This window comes from Fistularia commersonii, chromosome 20 (assembly GCF_037954325.1).
Source record: "Fistularia commersonii isolate RoL2024-O1a breed Wild chromosome 20, RoL_Fcom_v1.0, whole genome shotgun sequence".
Taxonomy (NCBI): domain Eukaryota; kingdom Metazoa; phylum Chordata; class Actinopteri; order Syngnathiformes; family Fistulariidae; genus Fistularia; species Fistularia commersonii.
The window spans coordinates 10,494,841-10,509,771 of NC_141303.1; the positions used below are offsets into that span (position 1 = coordinate 10,494,841).

Sequence of the window (14,931 nt, forward strand, 5' to 3'; positions counted from 1 at the left end):
TCTCTGTCCTCATTCCCAGGTCCAAAGACCAGGGACAAATCCTGATTTCAACCATAAACCACCACAGACTCATCATCATCCCCCTGAATAGCCGAAACTCTGAGCAAATCTTGCCAGCACCCGTACATCCAATGTTCCTCTGACCTTCGTCAAAGACTTCCGCCGCAGTGCAAACACTGAGACCTCCCCAGCAAAGGGCCCATACTCTCCAAAAGATTATATCTGGGTCGGCTGTTTGATTTAAGACACGCGGATTATAATTACATACCATACTGCTACAAAAATTTGGCATTTAAGCTGAGAGTATGTGGAATGTTTGAACCCTGATCTTTTAAAGTTACGATTTGACGTCATATATACATCATACCCAATAACGTTGTCTGCAGTTTATTATTTGAAGCCTGTTTCAATATGTTTTATTTTAGCCATTAACAGTAGTGATTTACACTGTGTATATTTGAATAGTTTTGCTTCTGTGGGAAGAAGCCAGGGAAAACACAGGTGTTGAATTTCTGCTGTTTAAGGTTGACACTAAGGTTAACTCATTTTTGGATTGCTTACTTTGGACAAATGTTTTGAATCTTCCCATGTGAGGTGAAGGGCAGAACAGAAATTGCATGATTGAAAATCTAAAAAAATATTCCACAGGTTTGAATCACAACACAGTGAATCCACCCCTCATGATCAAAGAAGATCAAACTTTTCTTGAGGGTCTTGTAATCCTCAACTTGTGCTCTGATGTACCTAAATAAAGGGAGTCAAGTTGATTTTTTAAATTGAAACAGGAGCCTTATGAAAAATATATCTGCAAAGGAGAAGATGTTTATTCGTTTTAACATTTTAAGTGAGAACACAGGCACATATAGATCTCCCAACACCTTTCATCAAGCTGTTAATTTTTGCACAGTATCATTATTTATGAATATAATTATTCATGAATTGACTTGTAGTGATTCAAAGAAAAGGCTCTGCAGAAGAGAAAGTTTCCTGAGTGATTGGGTTCACAGTCTTCACTTTCCAATCTGTCACTGGTGGGCCGGTGGGTTTTCTCTTATACGCAACAAAAAGTGGATAAATATTTATTTGTAATAACAAGGGAGGCCCTTGAGGAATAGAGGGACAAAGAATCCTCACAGGTAGCTGTTCTATCAAACCAGCTACTTAACCATAATTCAATTTCTGTCAGCTTCTTTGGAGTTGGAACCTGACCAGGAATTAGCTGAAGGTTGACTTTAAAATATATTTTGCCATAGATACCATGCCGTTAAGCTTATTTTTAGCGCATTTCAAAATATATTATTGTGCTTGCAGTCCCCAAATTCATCTCAAGGGCAGATGAGGCGCCACAGATTTGCCTCTGTCTGCTAGATGCCTGTGGTTGGTATTCACAGTGCATAAAACACACAGCCTTATCAGTCATGAAACTAGTTCAGATAGTTGGTTGTGTTGATTTCACCTAAAACTGGATACAGTCTAAGTAAATCATGAGTCTTCCTGAGTCTTCAGGAAAAAAAATAATAGGCGCAAGATGAAATCTTATCACTCAACTATCATAATTATTTCTCCATCTCAGTTGTTTGTTTTAATAGCAGGGAAAGTGTAAATATTAAGTAGAGTGTTGTACTAGTGATGCGTTTTGAAGACTCAGAGATATCTGTGTATTGTATGGAGAGGATGTGGATGATGTGGATTTCATCCCCTGGGAACATCAGGTAACTCTATCCTCTGCTGAGTAAGCTCTTAAAAGGTTGAGTTATGTCACCGCAGATCAATGCATGAATTGTGCCAAGAGAGCTTGTGACAGTAACCCCTGCTTTGTGCACTAACATCTTGCACTCTTTTCTTTCTTAAAACTGGGAGTAACGGGATATAAACAGGATGGAGCATCCGAGTCCTGATGAAATACATACGACTGTGACAGATGTTTTGCCCTAAAGCTGCAGAATATAAATGATATCAGTAAGTTATTTACTTCAAAGTAAGTATGAATATGGCAATTTAAAATAATAAAAAAAAAACATCTGGACATTTTGACTCTTATTTATGGTCATCTAGTGAGTCCCCTGCTGGTCATGTAAGGTTAAGACACATAAGAACTGTCGCCTCTCCCTTTGACTTTTCGACTTCCTATCCAATCTGTGGATTACTGCCAGATGTCACCACACCCAGGGCAGACAATAAATCAACTTCAAAACAATATGCCACCGCCTTTCTGGCACATTGACTGCAATCAGCACGGATCAAAAGACTGATGGGAAGTATTTTGTTGCAAAAATAGATTAAATAAAAGCGGGAGACAAAGTCGGTCATTGTTTGCTATTCAATCCCTGTGATCAGAGTGGCCTCAGCACAATTTCTACTCCAACAACAATTTATCTGTCCATCCTCAAATTCGACAGAGGGAAGCATTCAAATGACATGGATGAGTGTCTCCATCTGGTGGCCACAAAGTAATATAGTCAACGGCCTGAGAGGAGACAATTTTTGCTTCTTACTGACTCTTTGTATGAAATATATGCATTTAGTATTTTTTCCCACCTCTTCGCAATCACATTTTCCACTGTACTGCAACAAAGTCTTATTTAATATATTTTAATAAAGTTTTAAACTTTTCATTTCACATATTACAGCTCAATTGATTAGTTTTCTGTAACCAAAATCATTGGGAAATGAAGCATCATAAATATATGGCAATTTTACATATACTTTTTTGTACACAATTTCAAAAGGTCCCTTAGTTGTAAAAATAAGGTTCCAACCAACCTAAAAAAGCATACTGTAAATTGGCGACATTGAAGACAATATTTTCCACCCAAAAAGACTTTAAATACAAGGTTTAACTATATTTTTAATAAAAGGGTTTCTACCATCAGGATAGCTTGATCTCAATGTGTTATTATTAATGCTGAACGGAGCACCTCAATAACCATTACAAGTCCACACACTGAAAAGGCATACTAATTTGACATATACTCAATTAAATAAAGGATATAAAAGGCAATATCGGCAAAAGCAGAGGCATATAGTATTTATAAGTGCATTTACAAAAAAATAAACTTACTCTGAATATTTAAAATATAAAAAGGTACAAATGTGTGAAAATGTGGAGTGAGACTCCCTGGTTAATGAGTGTAAAGCTGTTTAACAGTCACACAGAGACATCAGCCAGGAGTATGAAAGCAAAACAGGAAGACATTCTATTGTGCTTGTTTAGTTCACGTGGCATTTTTTTTTTCCATCCTTTCCCTCATTTTACCCATTCCTCTCTTTTTCAATTAATTTTTTCCACCCGTGTTTAGTTCCTCAGTGCCAGTCTTCATCATTGTCATCCTCTCCCACGGATGAGTCTTCCTGGCTGCTGATCTCTCCATGATCAGTCGCTCCAATCCCATTACCACTCTGGTATGCCCCCATTGCTGCGGACGCCGCCGCAGCCTTCCTGGCACGCGCTGCAGCCGCTGCCTGCTCTTCCTCCTCCCTCAAGCGCAGCGCTGCAGCCTTCTTCTCCTGCTCGGCGTGGCTCTTCATGTGGGCACTTCGACTCTTCACTTTATTAAAGACCCTAAAACAGAGAAAGTTATTCAACTCACACACAGACAGCAGAACAACCCTGCAAACATGTTTTAACACTACTGATTGGAATGTGAACTTTGACAAAGGGAATTTAAAAGGAAATAATGAATTTCACTGGATGTAATGATAACCTCTACGGTTTTTGTGTATCCTCTGAAAAAGTATACTTCCATGCAGTATAACCAAGCCAAAATGTATAAAAAAATTCCTTCTCTTTTTGTACCAATTGAATTAGTATACTTTTTTCTTTAATTTGTGGCCATAACAGAAAGACAATACAGTGGATCGTCCTGATGCTGTGAATGCCGATGGTGATTTTATCCAACGCAACTTAGGGACTGTACTACCCACATACCATTAACATGTGAACATTCCCACCTGTGATAAGAACACACTGAATCATGACTGGAGTGACATATGTGTTCCATACAGGACAACACCCACTTTGGACCACATCTCTTTCTTTCTGTACCACGCTTACAGACAAAGATTGAAATAAACAAACCCCGTCACTCAAATCAAACTCTGGATCCTAAAAATTGAGAGCATGCTTTAGGAGTGTTTGGCTCAGACAGATTGGTATGTGTGAAAGGCTGCAGCCGCACTGGAGGACTCTTCCGTAGTAGAGGACGACGCTGGGTATGTGACGGGGTACTTTAGTAATAGTGGTAACAATAACTGCTAACTGCCATTGGATCTTTGTGTGATTATCTCATTGTCTTCTTTCATCCATTTTGGTAAAGCTTATAATACATAATAAGATATGAACTAAAAATGTGTGCATGTAAACTGAGAAATTTGTAGATTAAGAAAACAACCACAGAAACTTTATGCAGTACAGCTATACCTCCACATTAAATGAAAGCCTGAGGTTTGAGAAAGGTGTTTGGGTACAAAGTTCATTTTGGTCCAGCTGGGTTTAAACTTATCTAGAGAGTCACTTGTCGCCTGAGTAAGGTGTAAATGTGTCTTAGATGGCTGACATATGGCGGTTGTAGATCTCCTTCCGTTAATGGTCCTGTTCCTGTCTGATGTAGATGGCTTCTCTCTCTCCTCTTTCAGACCATTTATCTTCTCTTGCCAAACTGCACCCCCTTGTCCTGAGATTCACCTGGCCTCCACCTGATGACTGGCTGCCAAACCATGACCTGATAGGGTGAGTCTCTCAAGTGAATCATTTACTTTGTTTCTAAACATAAAGGCCTGTGAATCCATCGCTACATTTCATTACCAGAGTGTAAAGCTGTGAGGTCAGATGGCCTTCTTAATGGTGAACTTAAGCATCGACAAAAATCTGACTGATTTGGTTTTTAGGAGTTAATAGACATCCTCAATAACCAAAATATTTTACACAATATATGAGATTAAGTACCGGTACATCGGTATGGTGTACAGTCTTAGGTAGATGCATGCTACTTTAGAGACAGTGAATAATCTGTACACTTCTCACTGTCTCCATGAGGCAAAATACCTCAATGCAAAAATAGGATCACTTTATACAGTACACACCAGATCACCATACTCCATGGATACAGGTCATAACATACCCACAAGACCAAAGTCATAACAGAATTATCAATTGTCTTTACCTGTTGCATTTCTTGCATGGAAATACCATATCCGGATCCTGTGGCGCGGGCTTAGTCGGCACCTTGCCCTTCTTTGCCACCGGCTCACCCCGCAACTTGTGGGGTGCAGTTGGTTGATTAACCTCCTTTTTGATGGCTCCTGGCTCTTTTAGCACCAGCAATGTTCCCGCCTGAAAGGTACAATATATCTGGGTGAGATCAAGTTGACCAGATACCTTGATACTGAAACAAAGAAACACAATTGATGAATGGCTAACTTCAGGAGATGATCACTAAAATTGGATAATTATATCATCATATATTATAATCAATGATATTATCATATATTAGAAAATATAAGTAATATTACATGAGCTTTGACTATGATCAAGTGGTGATGTGTGAAATGAAACACCTACATAGTCATGAACCTGAAGTGACTGAGCAACCCTGGCCTGGTGGCTGCTCTCTTGGCCACTGGATACACTCATCTTGTTGTCCACATCCTGTGCTTGAGACGGTTTTGTGTGCTGTGAACTCTAGTGAATCCCAAAACAATAACATTTACTTGGCAGGTTCAGATTTTGTCGCCCCTGGCTATAAAGAAAATACTTTTTCATGACAGACACGAAACTTCAAGTGAAAATTAGCAAGTTGGTTTAACACAGAAAAATACAACTAAAAAACAGATTCAGAGAATCTGGAAAACTGTATCACATTGTCACAAAAGACAAGTCAAGTTTACCTTAATGTCCACCACAGCCTCCGAGTATTTATCCAGTGGTGAAGCTGGAGGGCCGTAGATTGAAATCCCATTGCGTGCGATCTTAACCTGCTTCTTGTATGTGTAGTAGAATTCCACACACTGAGCCACAGTCTTAGTCCGCACCTTGGGTGGGGGGGTGGGGGGTCAACCATGAGGTTCGTAGAATTCAGATATAAATGATAAAATGTGCATGTAACACATTTGTGCTTCATCTGAAAAATGCTTTTTGTCAGTATTTGTTACTTTAATTAATGCATTCCTAAAAGCCTTCAGGAACTCCAAAAAAGGCCATATTGTGTCAGTTTAATAGACATGAGCTAATGTGAATTTAACTCAAAACTGATAAGAGCAGAACATTATGTTAACAAATACCAAATCAAACAAGATATAAATATAATGATGAACAGGCTATAGAAGATATGGGGGGGCGTCGTGGCGCAGGAGGCAGAGCAATAGTCCTTGGGCCCAAACATTTCTGGTTCGATTCCCGGCTCCTCTTAGCGTGTTGAAGAGTTGTTGAGCAAGACACTGAACCACTAACTGCTCCCCTGGAGCTGATAAACAGCAGCCAAACTGCTCATGGTTCTTCCATGATGGGTTAAATGCAGAGAAGGAATTTCCCCACAGGGGATTAATAAAGTATAAATTATTATATGCTTTATCGTTTACAAACAGACTTGTCAAAATGCAGCTTAGGAAAAAAAAAAAACACTATAAATGTGGCATTAAAATGTTTGGAATTTCCCCACAGGGGATTAAGAAAGTATAGATTATTATATGCTCTATCGTTTACAAACAGACTTTTTAAAATGCAGCTTAGAAAAAATAACCACTATAACTGTGGCATTCATTTGTTTGGCTCCCTTTACTGACAATCAATGTGGAACTGATTTATTCAAGTCAAAATTAATTGAAATGACCTGTTTTTATGATTGATTTTGAGTCATCCGAGAGTAAATTCTGAGACAATAGTGATAGTAAAAAGAACACTTGTACCAGTTTCTGAACAAGAAAGAAGTCCTTCCTGTAGGCAGAGATCCCTTTGTTGAAGTAGTGCTTCTCTTCAGCCGTCCAGTTGTCAGAGCCTGTCGGCAAATGACAGCAAGGACAGCCTTTTCAAATTAATGTGCAAACAAGGAAACAGGATTTACAGTAAAATGTGGAAACATTTATGAATTACTTTTCTCTCTTTTTTTAAATGAGCAAGCAAAAAAAAATGTTTATAGAAATGACTTATGGAAGCCTACCTGAGTAGTGATAACCTGCCAGCTGGTGGCCTTTGGGGAAGATTGGATCCTGATACATCAAACGCCCAAGTGTCTCCTGTAATACCAATGATTTGAAGTTATTTTATGATTACCTCTTATATAAACATTTATGAAGTGTAAATGAAGTTGAAAAACACACGTCAAACGATTTACTCCAGACTCAGCGGGTCTTTTGTTCGTTACTTTCCCATTCAATGGCAATTACTATACTCACAAGGAAATCGCCGCCGCTTTCATGTAAACAGTGTAACACCAGCTCCTGGTTTGTCCCTCCACCGATGAGGACACTTGAACAAGCCATGTTCATCAAATACTCCACTAGAAGGACAATATGAGGAAGCTGTTTAAGTTGGACAGACTCAAGAAAGCTCACAAGAGGCAATTTATGACATGATACTAACAGCTCTTTTGGTCACCATGTTTAAGCTGGAAGTCATCCAAAGGGACCCAAACTAAGTCAGCCTTGTGCTCGTCCAACTGTGACGAAAGTTGATCTTGCAACTCGGGAATTTCTGCCTGGTATTGAAGCCCGATGTTAATACGCCTAGGTAAAAAAAAAAAAAAAAAACAGGACACAGACAATGTTTGAGATAACCAGTGTCCGGCAGGTTTTAATGAGTCACAGGCTTGTTGAGCAGACTGGAACTTACGGTTCAAGGCTGACAGGTGTGGCATCAGTGATCATGGGCAGGATCGGAGGGGTGATTTCTGAACTTGCTGTAAAGAAGTGCATCATATCATTTGATAAGGATTCACCAGTACAATTAAGACCCCCGACAAATATAGCCTGACCGTACTGACAACTGGGAAGGGAAAAAAATTCTGGTATGGATACAATGCCTGATATTTTCAATTTCTATTCACAGCATAAGTACAGTAAAAAGAGGACATTAAAAGTATTCGTGCAGCATTTAACTGTTATCATGATCACGCAAGCTTAAAACAATACCAGCTGCACCGGGCATCAACTAAATATCGGAAAGTCTTCAAATACGGTCGATTGTAGGGTTGGGAGTTAAAGTTAAGTAAGTGTTTGAGTCTATTTAATCTGTGACAGTAACCGTACATTGCAAGAGCCTTGACTTACTGGAGCGCAGGAGACTTCTTGCTGCAGACTTTGGCGTGGCAGGCGGTGGAAGGATTTGGTTGCTTACGGCAATGTTGGTAAGAAAAGTGGAGAAGTAGAGTCCTGAGCCCTCCCGAACAGGAGACAGAATGGGTGGAGGTGTGTAGGGGGGCAAGGTGAGGGGATTGTCTGGAAGGCGAACAGGGGAACGCAGGTTGCTCTGGTAGGATGTGATGCTGGAGTAAACGGATGGGGGAATAAAAGTTGCTGGTTTCGGAGGGGGGATGATCAGGGGCTCGGGGCGAGGCCGGCGCTTGAATTTGGATTTTCCATCCTCATCAAGTCCTGGATCAGTATCTCCGTCCTGGATCAATGAAACGACTAATTTGTATTTTGTGGTTTGATCTCTAAATCCTGTTTACAACAATCATCATCACCAACGTCATGCTTCTCTCACATTTCCTCAAAGAAACATACAGAATATATTACTTTTACCTTAAAGCCATACAAATTAGTACCAATTGATCACATTTTTGTGGGATGCAAACTTTTTCCAGACTGGTAGTGAATAGTTTCAGACACATACCTTCAAAATAGGGCTACTAGGGCTCCTCATAAATATATAGTATCGCATTGAATGAAACTGCAATTTTGTTAAACATGCAGTTTAGAGGGAATGGTATAAAATTATAAAAATTCTAATTGATCAAACTTAAGAGTTGAGAAACCTGATGTTTTTAAATCCGCACTTTAAAAAAAGGTTACATAACATAGATAAACAACATTGAGCACGTCATCATCCTTTTTTTTAGTTTTACTCTCTATTAACAAATCTCCTCCAAAGCAATAAAGGTTGATTGTCTAAGATTCGCGCCGATGGTAGAAGAGATTGTGCAGCTGTAGCGACATGTATTCAGGATTTTGGAGCATCTCACTGTTTTTAAATGCACACCTCAGACTTTGTAGAAAGTTTGATCAGAGTTTCCGCAGCAACCTGAGAAGGCTGTCTGTGTGCAGATGAAACTCAAGCATCTGTCTGATGTGGGAAACAAACATTTGTAGGCCAATCGCAAAAAATAAGTGCTCTTGTTTTCGCTGCTGTGCAAATAAAGGCTTACAGACAAAAAACTCAGCTTTCTATATTCTATTCAATTATAACACGGACCAGAATTTCATAAGTCCAAAGATGCAGCCTTAGCATGAAGTACTTTCACAATAACAGCAGCAGTATAGAGCTAACTAATTTAACTAACCGTGCTTCATGAACATGGTATCTGTACGCATGGAATAGGATGGGGTTATTGGAGGCCTTGTGGTCTCAATTTTCCCCATTCTCTTTAAAAATCACAACCGATCGTCTTCAACAAAGCCTTAATCTCCAGTGTGATTGGCTGTATTCGATAAGAAGTAGAAGTGCTACCTATTTGCCATAATGCAGACTCAATACTGCAGATCAATATGTCTTTTTTGCTGCTTTCATTAAGATGTTCTTAGAATTTAAACTGAGCACATATTGGCTTCTTCTGGTCGTGTAAGTCAACTCACAACTCCATCTCCAGTAAAACATCTCAAAAGAGCAAGTCAGACAATGACAGATGTAAGGAAAAGAAAGACATGGAATAGATATCTGGAAGCTACACAAACCAGAGACTGATCTTTGACTCCATTAAAAGAAAACTTTGTGTCTATTTGAGACTTTTAAGGTCCCCTACATTTGTGTTAAAGGCTTGAAAAGTTCATTAAAAACAAAACAGAAAAGTCATAGTCACAATGCAAAACCTATTTAAGGTCACCCTTAAAAGCCATCCTTTAGGTCACAAACAGAATTGACAACAATCAGAACATCTCAATGATCCAAAGATGTTTTAAGTGGACCAACCTGATCATTATTCTCAGTCAGTGAGGTTCTGCGGGACCTCCGCCGAGCCACAATGACAGAGGGTTTATGGTCAGACTGTTCCTCGGCCCTCTCGCCTTGGCCAAGTCGTCCCTGAGACCAAACCCCCTGAGGTTCCATCGGACCCCTGTGCACCGGCACAGACACAGGGATAACTAGCGGGACCATGGTGGCCTGCCTGCCGAGAGGACCTTCTCCCTGTTGAGGCAAAGCATTGAGTTAAGTAGAGAGAAAATTAGAACACAGTAAGGAAAATAGGTAATGAAAGTGCATGTGCATGAATTTACATGATTTTGAAGCTTTTTACAGTGATTAATTACATATATACTGTATGTGTGTGTGTCTGTGTGTTACTATCAACCACAACATGACACCATCTCTGAGGTGCGTATGCAGATATTAAACTCATCTGATGTGTGTTATGGACCAGGGGGGAGTGTTAAACCATGCTGGCTGACACCTCTGCCCCTCCCATGTACTGCTGAATGACTGAGAACAGGCCTGAGGAATGTGGAGGTGTGCAGACATGCAGCTGCTCAACTGTAAATCCAGTCTGCACACTCTGCGAAAGAAAGCCGCAATCCTTGGGGACAGAGAGCTAAATATTCCTGGGCTGACCCAATGAAAGTGACAAAACACGATTTCAATTCATTTTTGTCTTAAATATCGGTTTAGTGAAACTGTTGCTTTCTTTGGCAGTGCAAACTTCAAATTACCTTGCCATAATTAGCTTTCTTGCAGCAATAAAATTAGAACTCTTATTGAAATCTAAAAAAGGGAAAGCCCGGGCTGTGGCGTAAAAAGGCCTGAAACGTGTGATCCGGTTGATTACATCTTTAAATATTTACGAAGGAAATAATGTAAGAGGCTGAGTCATTATCTGAACAATTGCTACAGAACAGACTTCTTGCTTGCAAGAGCTTCCTATCACAGATCAACAGTGTATGTTCTGCAGTGCCTTCACTTTCCACACAGAGAAGCTACATCCACTTTTTTACAAACTCAGGCAAGCAACCAGACCCAAGAAACTGATTTTGTAACCACAGGGAACCTTTGCATTGAAACAGGATTCTTCCTCTTTGTCCAGCAGCTACCCAGCGTTGACAGATGACAAAATTTGAGCTCACATTTGTGAATTAGCAGCACTTGCAATTCTTGCTCTGCTACATTTCCCTTAAGCAAACACTGAACAGCCATTTCACGCCGAGATTGTCATGAAAATAAGACTTTGCTACCGAAAAAAATGTAGGTGATTTCTTAACCTCATTTTTCTTAGCAGGCAGGGATTCGGGCAGGGAAGGCATTTCTGAGGCCTTCTGGGCAAGAGTCTCCAAGTTGATCTCCTTAGATGCTCTCCTCTTCCTACGAGTGCTCTGGATCACGCCCCCTGAAGCTCCTTGGCTTTCCCCTCTTACGGCTTGAACTGCCACTCCATTCTGGGACATAAGAGGCTCTTTGGAGGCCTGACCCCAAATGTTAGTGGAAGGGGGTGCCTGGGGAGACTGTCCTTCTCTGGAAAGACGGCGTGAGCGTCGAGGTACACCTGGCTGTGCATCTAATGGTTCTGAGGGGTTGCTGATGACCTTTTCAGGATAGGCACTGACCATGACAGAAGACTCTTCACTTTTGACTTCAGCTTCCTGTTGCAACTCAACGGATTGGACCGCTTCATTTTTTGACGCACTGCCAGGAGGATTCGCTTCAGGAGGCTGGTAAGACACAAAGTTCTGAGTTTGTGGCAGCTTCGACTGCACCTGAAGTTGCGCCGTTTCTTCTTGGGCGACGTTTTGCTGCTGCAGTTGCTGCTGTTGCATTTTCTGAAGTTGCTGCTGGTGAAACTGTTGCATTTGCTGCATTTGTTGCTGTTGAATTTGGTGCTGCTGGATTTGGTGTTGCTGCTGCTGTAAGTGCTGCTGCTGCAGCTGAAGTTGATGCTGCTGTTGCAACTGTTGTTGCTGCTGCTGCTGATGGTGCATTTGTTGCTGCTGCATCTGGTGCAACAACTGCTGTTGACTTTTAGGCTGTTCATTGTAAGCCAGGCTCTGCATTCCCTTGTTCCCTGGGAAGTAATATCCTGACGAAAACTGTTGTTTGTTGGGCCTGAATGTCGTCTGGAAGGGCTGTAGCATGGACGCCTGCACACTGGGAGCTGGAGCATGGGGCTGCACCTGAAAATCTGCACCTTTGTGGCCATGTTGATATGCTTGTAGCTGAGCCTGATGCATCGCAGCTGCAGCATGCTGCTCCCACTCAAGCCCCCTCCCCTGAGTATGAGTCCGAGTGGCATCTCTGTAAACCTCAACAGGTCGCTGGAGCTGATTCTCACCTGCCATCGCCAAACTTACACTGTCATGTGCTCCTTTATGGAAGGGCACCTGACCCCTGACATTCACTCCAGCCATGTAAGTCCCAAAGTTCTGGCCCCATGGTTGCACTGAAGCTTCCTGGGACCATCCGGGGGCCTGCAGGGAGTCCTGGTGTATCCACTTTCCCGGAGCAGTTTGTTGATATTGCGCTACATTCTGGGGACCTTTCTCTGGGTTATACACACCAGAACTGCTGGAAGAGTCACTGTGAGTTGACTCCAAAGCTGGAGGTCCCATGCCATAATAAACCTCCCCTGAATGCTGCACAGGCTCTTTCATGGCTGCAGCCCGATGTTTGCTACTTTTGTCAGTATTAACTGGAGGAGGAAGACTCATACTAATACTATAATCCGCAAAATTTTAAGGGCAGGCCTCTCAAACTTGATCTTGGGGTGTGAAGACAGCCTACGCAGTGTGTTATTACTGCATGTGGCTGCAAAGGTTTTATTGTGTATGCAGGGGTAAATGGGAGGAAATATAAATCCCAAAGGAAATGCTGGGTGGGGGGCGCGTAATCTTCCTTCCACGATCAAATCTGAGGCTCGCTGCCCATTCTTCTTATCCGCTTTACGGTGCCGGACCTTAAGAGAAAAAGAGAAGGTTAGACAGAGCCCTTTTCTCTGCCTTTTGTCATCTGGGGCAAAGACGAAATCGAGGCCTAAACATACGAATAATCTGTTCAGTTGGGCGCCAAGTAGACATAGAACTTTCCAGATATGCACGTCCAGGTGCGCTGCGAAGGCGCAGCCCTGTCAAGTTGGACGTGCAGAGACAGAGGGAGGCACTTTGGCACAATGGCTGCCATTTGGTATAACAAGAAATACAGGAAACGAAGGAGATCGTGCAACAAGCAGACCGATAGCCAGTGATGTTTATGGAAACCAGTAATAAGGAAGCGCCGGGACAGTTGCAACACGAGAGATCAGCGAGTCTTGGGTAAACAGTAAACAAACCTTACAAACGTTGCGCAGAGCGATCAATGAGCAGCTCCACGGTGTCCCTTCGGGTGCGATCGAAGTCGACTGCGTGCAGATCCATGAAGGGATTGTGCGCAACAAATGTCATAACTCTTGACAACTTTTCCTTCGACTTTCGCAGCGCACAATATGGCGATCAAGAGACTCTACAATCCTGTGAGAGGGGGGGGGAGCAGTCGCGACCGACTGAGAAGTCCAGTTTACGCGGTAGTTACAATGTTACGCATTGTATTCGTCAGCTCTTGCACTGCCAGGAAAACATGTCCACAACTTTCTTCCCGCATCGAACCGCGCACATGAGCGGACGGGTGTGAAAACTCCGCCGCGCAGCGATCCCCTGCGCTGGTATTTCCGTAAGTTGGAGCTGTTACGTTGTCGAAGTGCGCCGATCGAGTTGTAATTTCGGCACATTGGCGCAGCGAGAAACGCTGCGAAATTGCGCAAACACACGGAAAGCTGTGCGGCCACGAATGCACCTCCTTAACATCGACTGTAAATATTGCCTCACCCCGAAACAGCTCAAAGCTTATCCTGTTTTCCAACCTGCTTGCCTGGCCACGCCCATTGCTGCATCCGTGTACGTTTGTTTTGGTGTCACGGTTGACCCGGAAGGCGGAGGTTCGTTATCACGTGGACGCGTCGTCCAAATAGACCCCCAAACCCTTGCAACCGACCAGAACCTGGGAAATTCCTCTAATTTTTGGATTCTTTTTCCAACATAATTATGGTTTTTTTTTGGAAAGTTTGTGCTGGATTAACATCGGAGCTCCAACTCGGTTTTTTTTCCTCCCTGCACGTTTTACTTCTGACAAATGTCGAGAGTATAAGAACCCCGTTTCGCTATTTTTCCGTTGGTAGTCATGTCATAAAACACTTCTTGAACTGAAATGAACAAATGACACACTTCGAACTTCGAGTACTGACGTGAATTATGAAATAGGTGTGATGCAAGACATTGTACTTAATCCGCACAAGCACTGAGAATGCGGTGAGGTCAGTGACACTTGGTGAACTACATCCATTCCCAATTCAAAATGATCCAGATGAGTTGATTTACCAGACTTTACCTATTGTGCATTTTGCATTACAAAAAAAAAAAAAACTTTACCATCCACTCAACTGTGAATCCTAAAATTGTGATGTCAATTTCTTTTGTCATCGCTACAGAGAAAATGAAAATCTGGAAAGTAGTTACATGTAGTTGCATGTGGCAAAAGTTGAACACTGTTAATATCTGATCGTACCTTGAGGCATCATAATCTTTCCTTCAATTTAAGTAACCCAGGCTACACAGAATTTATATTTATTTTATTAATGGCATTTTTGCACCACTTTTGTCCTTTCGTCTATAAATAAACAGGCAGAATCACAAAAGAATAGTGTCAAATAATGTTAAAATACATGGACAGCCAAATCTTTAATCATGACAATAGCAGTTAAAATGGTCTAC

The 14,931-nt window shown here is 41.7% G+C and overlaps 1 protein-coding gene across 2 annotated transcripts; it reads right to left on the reverse strand.

Moving 5' to 3' along the window:
* Positions 1-2,576: 2,576 nt before the first annotated feature.
* Positions 2,577-12,980, reverse strand: mideasa (mitotic deacetylase associated SANT domain protein a). 2 transcript variants are annotated; one of them, XM_086166784.1, is made up of 12 exons: positions 11,401-12,980; positions 10,121-10,336; positions 8,263-8,605; positions 7,826-7,892; positions 7,592-7,719; positions 7,390-7,493; positions 7,155-7,230; positions 6,904-6,992; positions 5,887-6,030; positions 5,561-5,680; positions 5,163-5,332; positions 2,577-3,562 (listed from the first exon to the last, which is right to left on the reverse strand). In XM_086166784.1, the coding sequence occupies exons 1-12, from the start codon at positions 12,838-12,840 to the stop codon at positions 3,304-3,306; spliced, it is 3,156 nt and encodes a 1,051-aa protein (XP_086022910.1). In that variant the 5' UTR covers positions 12,841-12,980; the 3' UTR covers positions 2,577-3,303. The 2 variants fall into 2 exon arrangements, with proteins under 2 accessions (XP_086022910.1, XP_086022909.1); XM_086166783.1 differs by having other exon boundaries at positions 7,577-7,719.
* Positions 12,981-14,931: the final 1,951 nt, after the last annotated feature.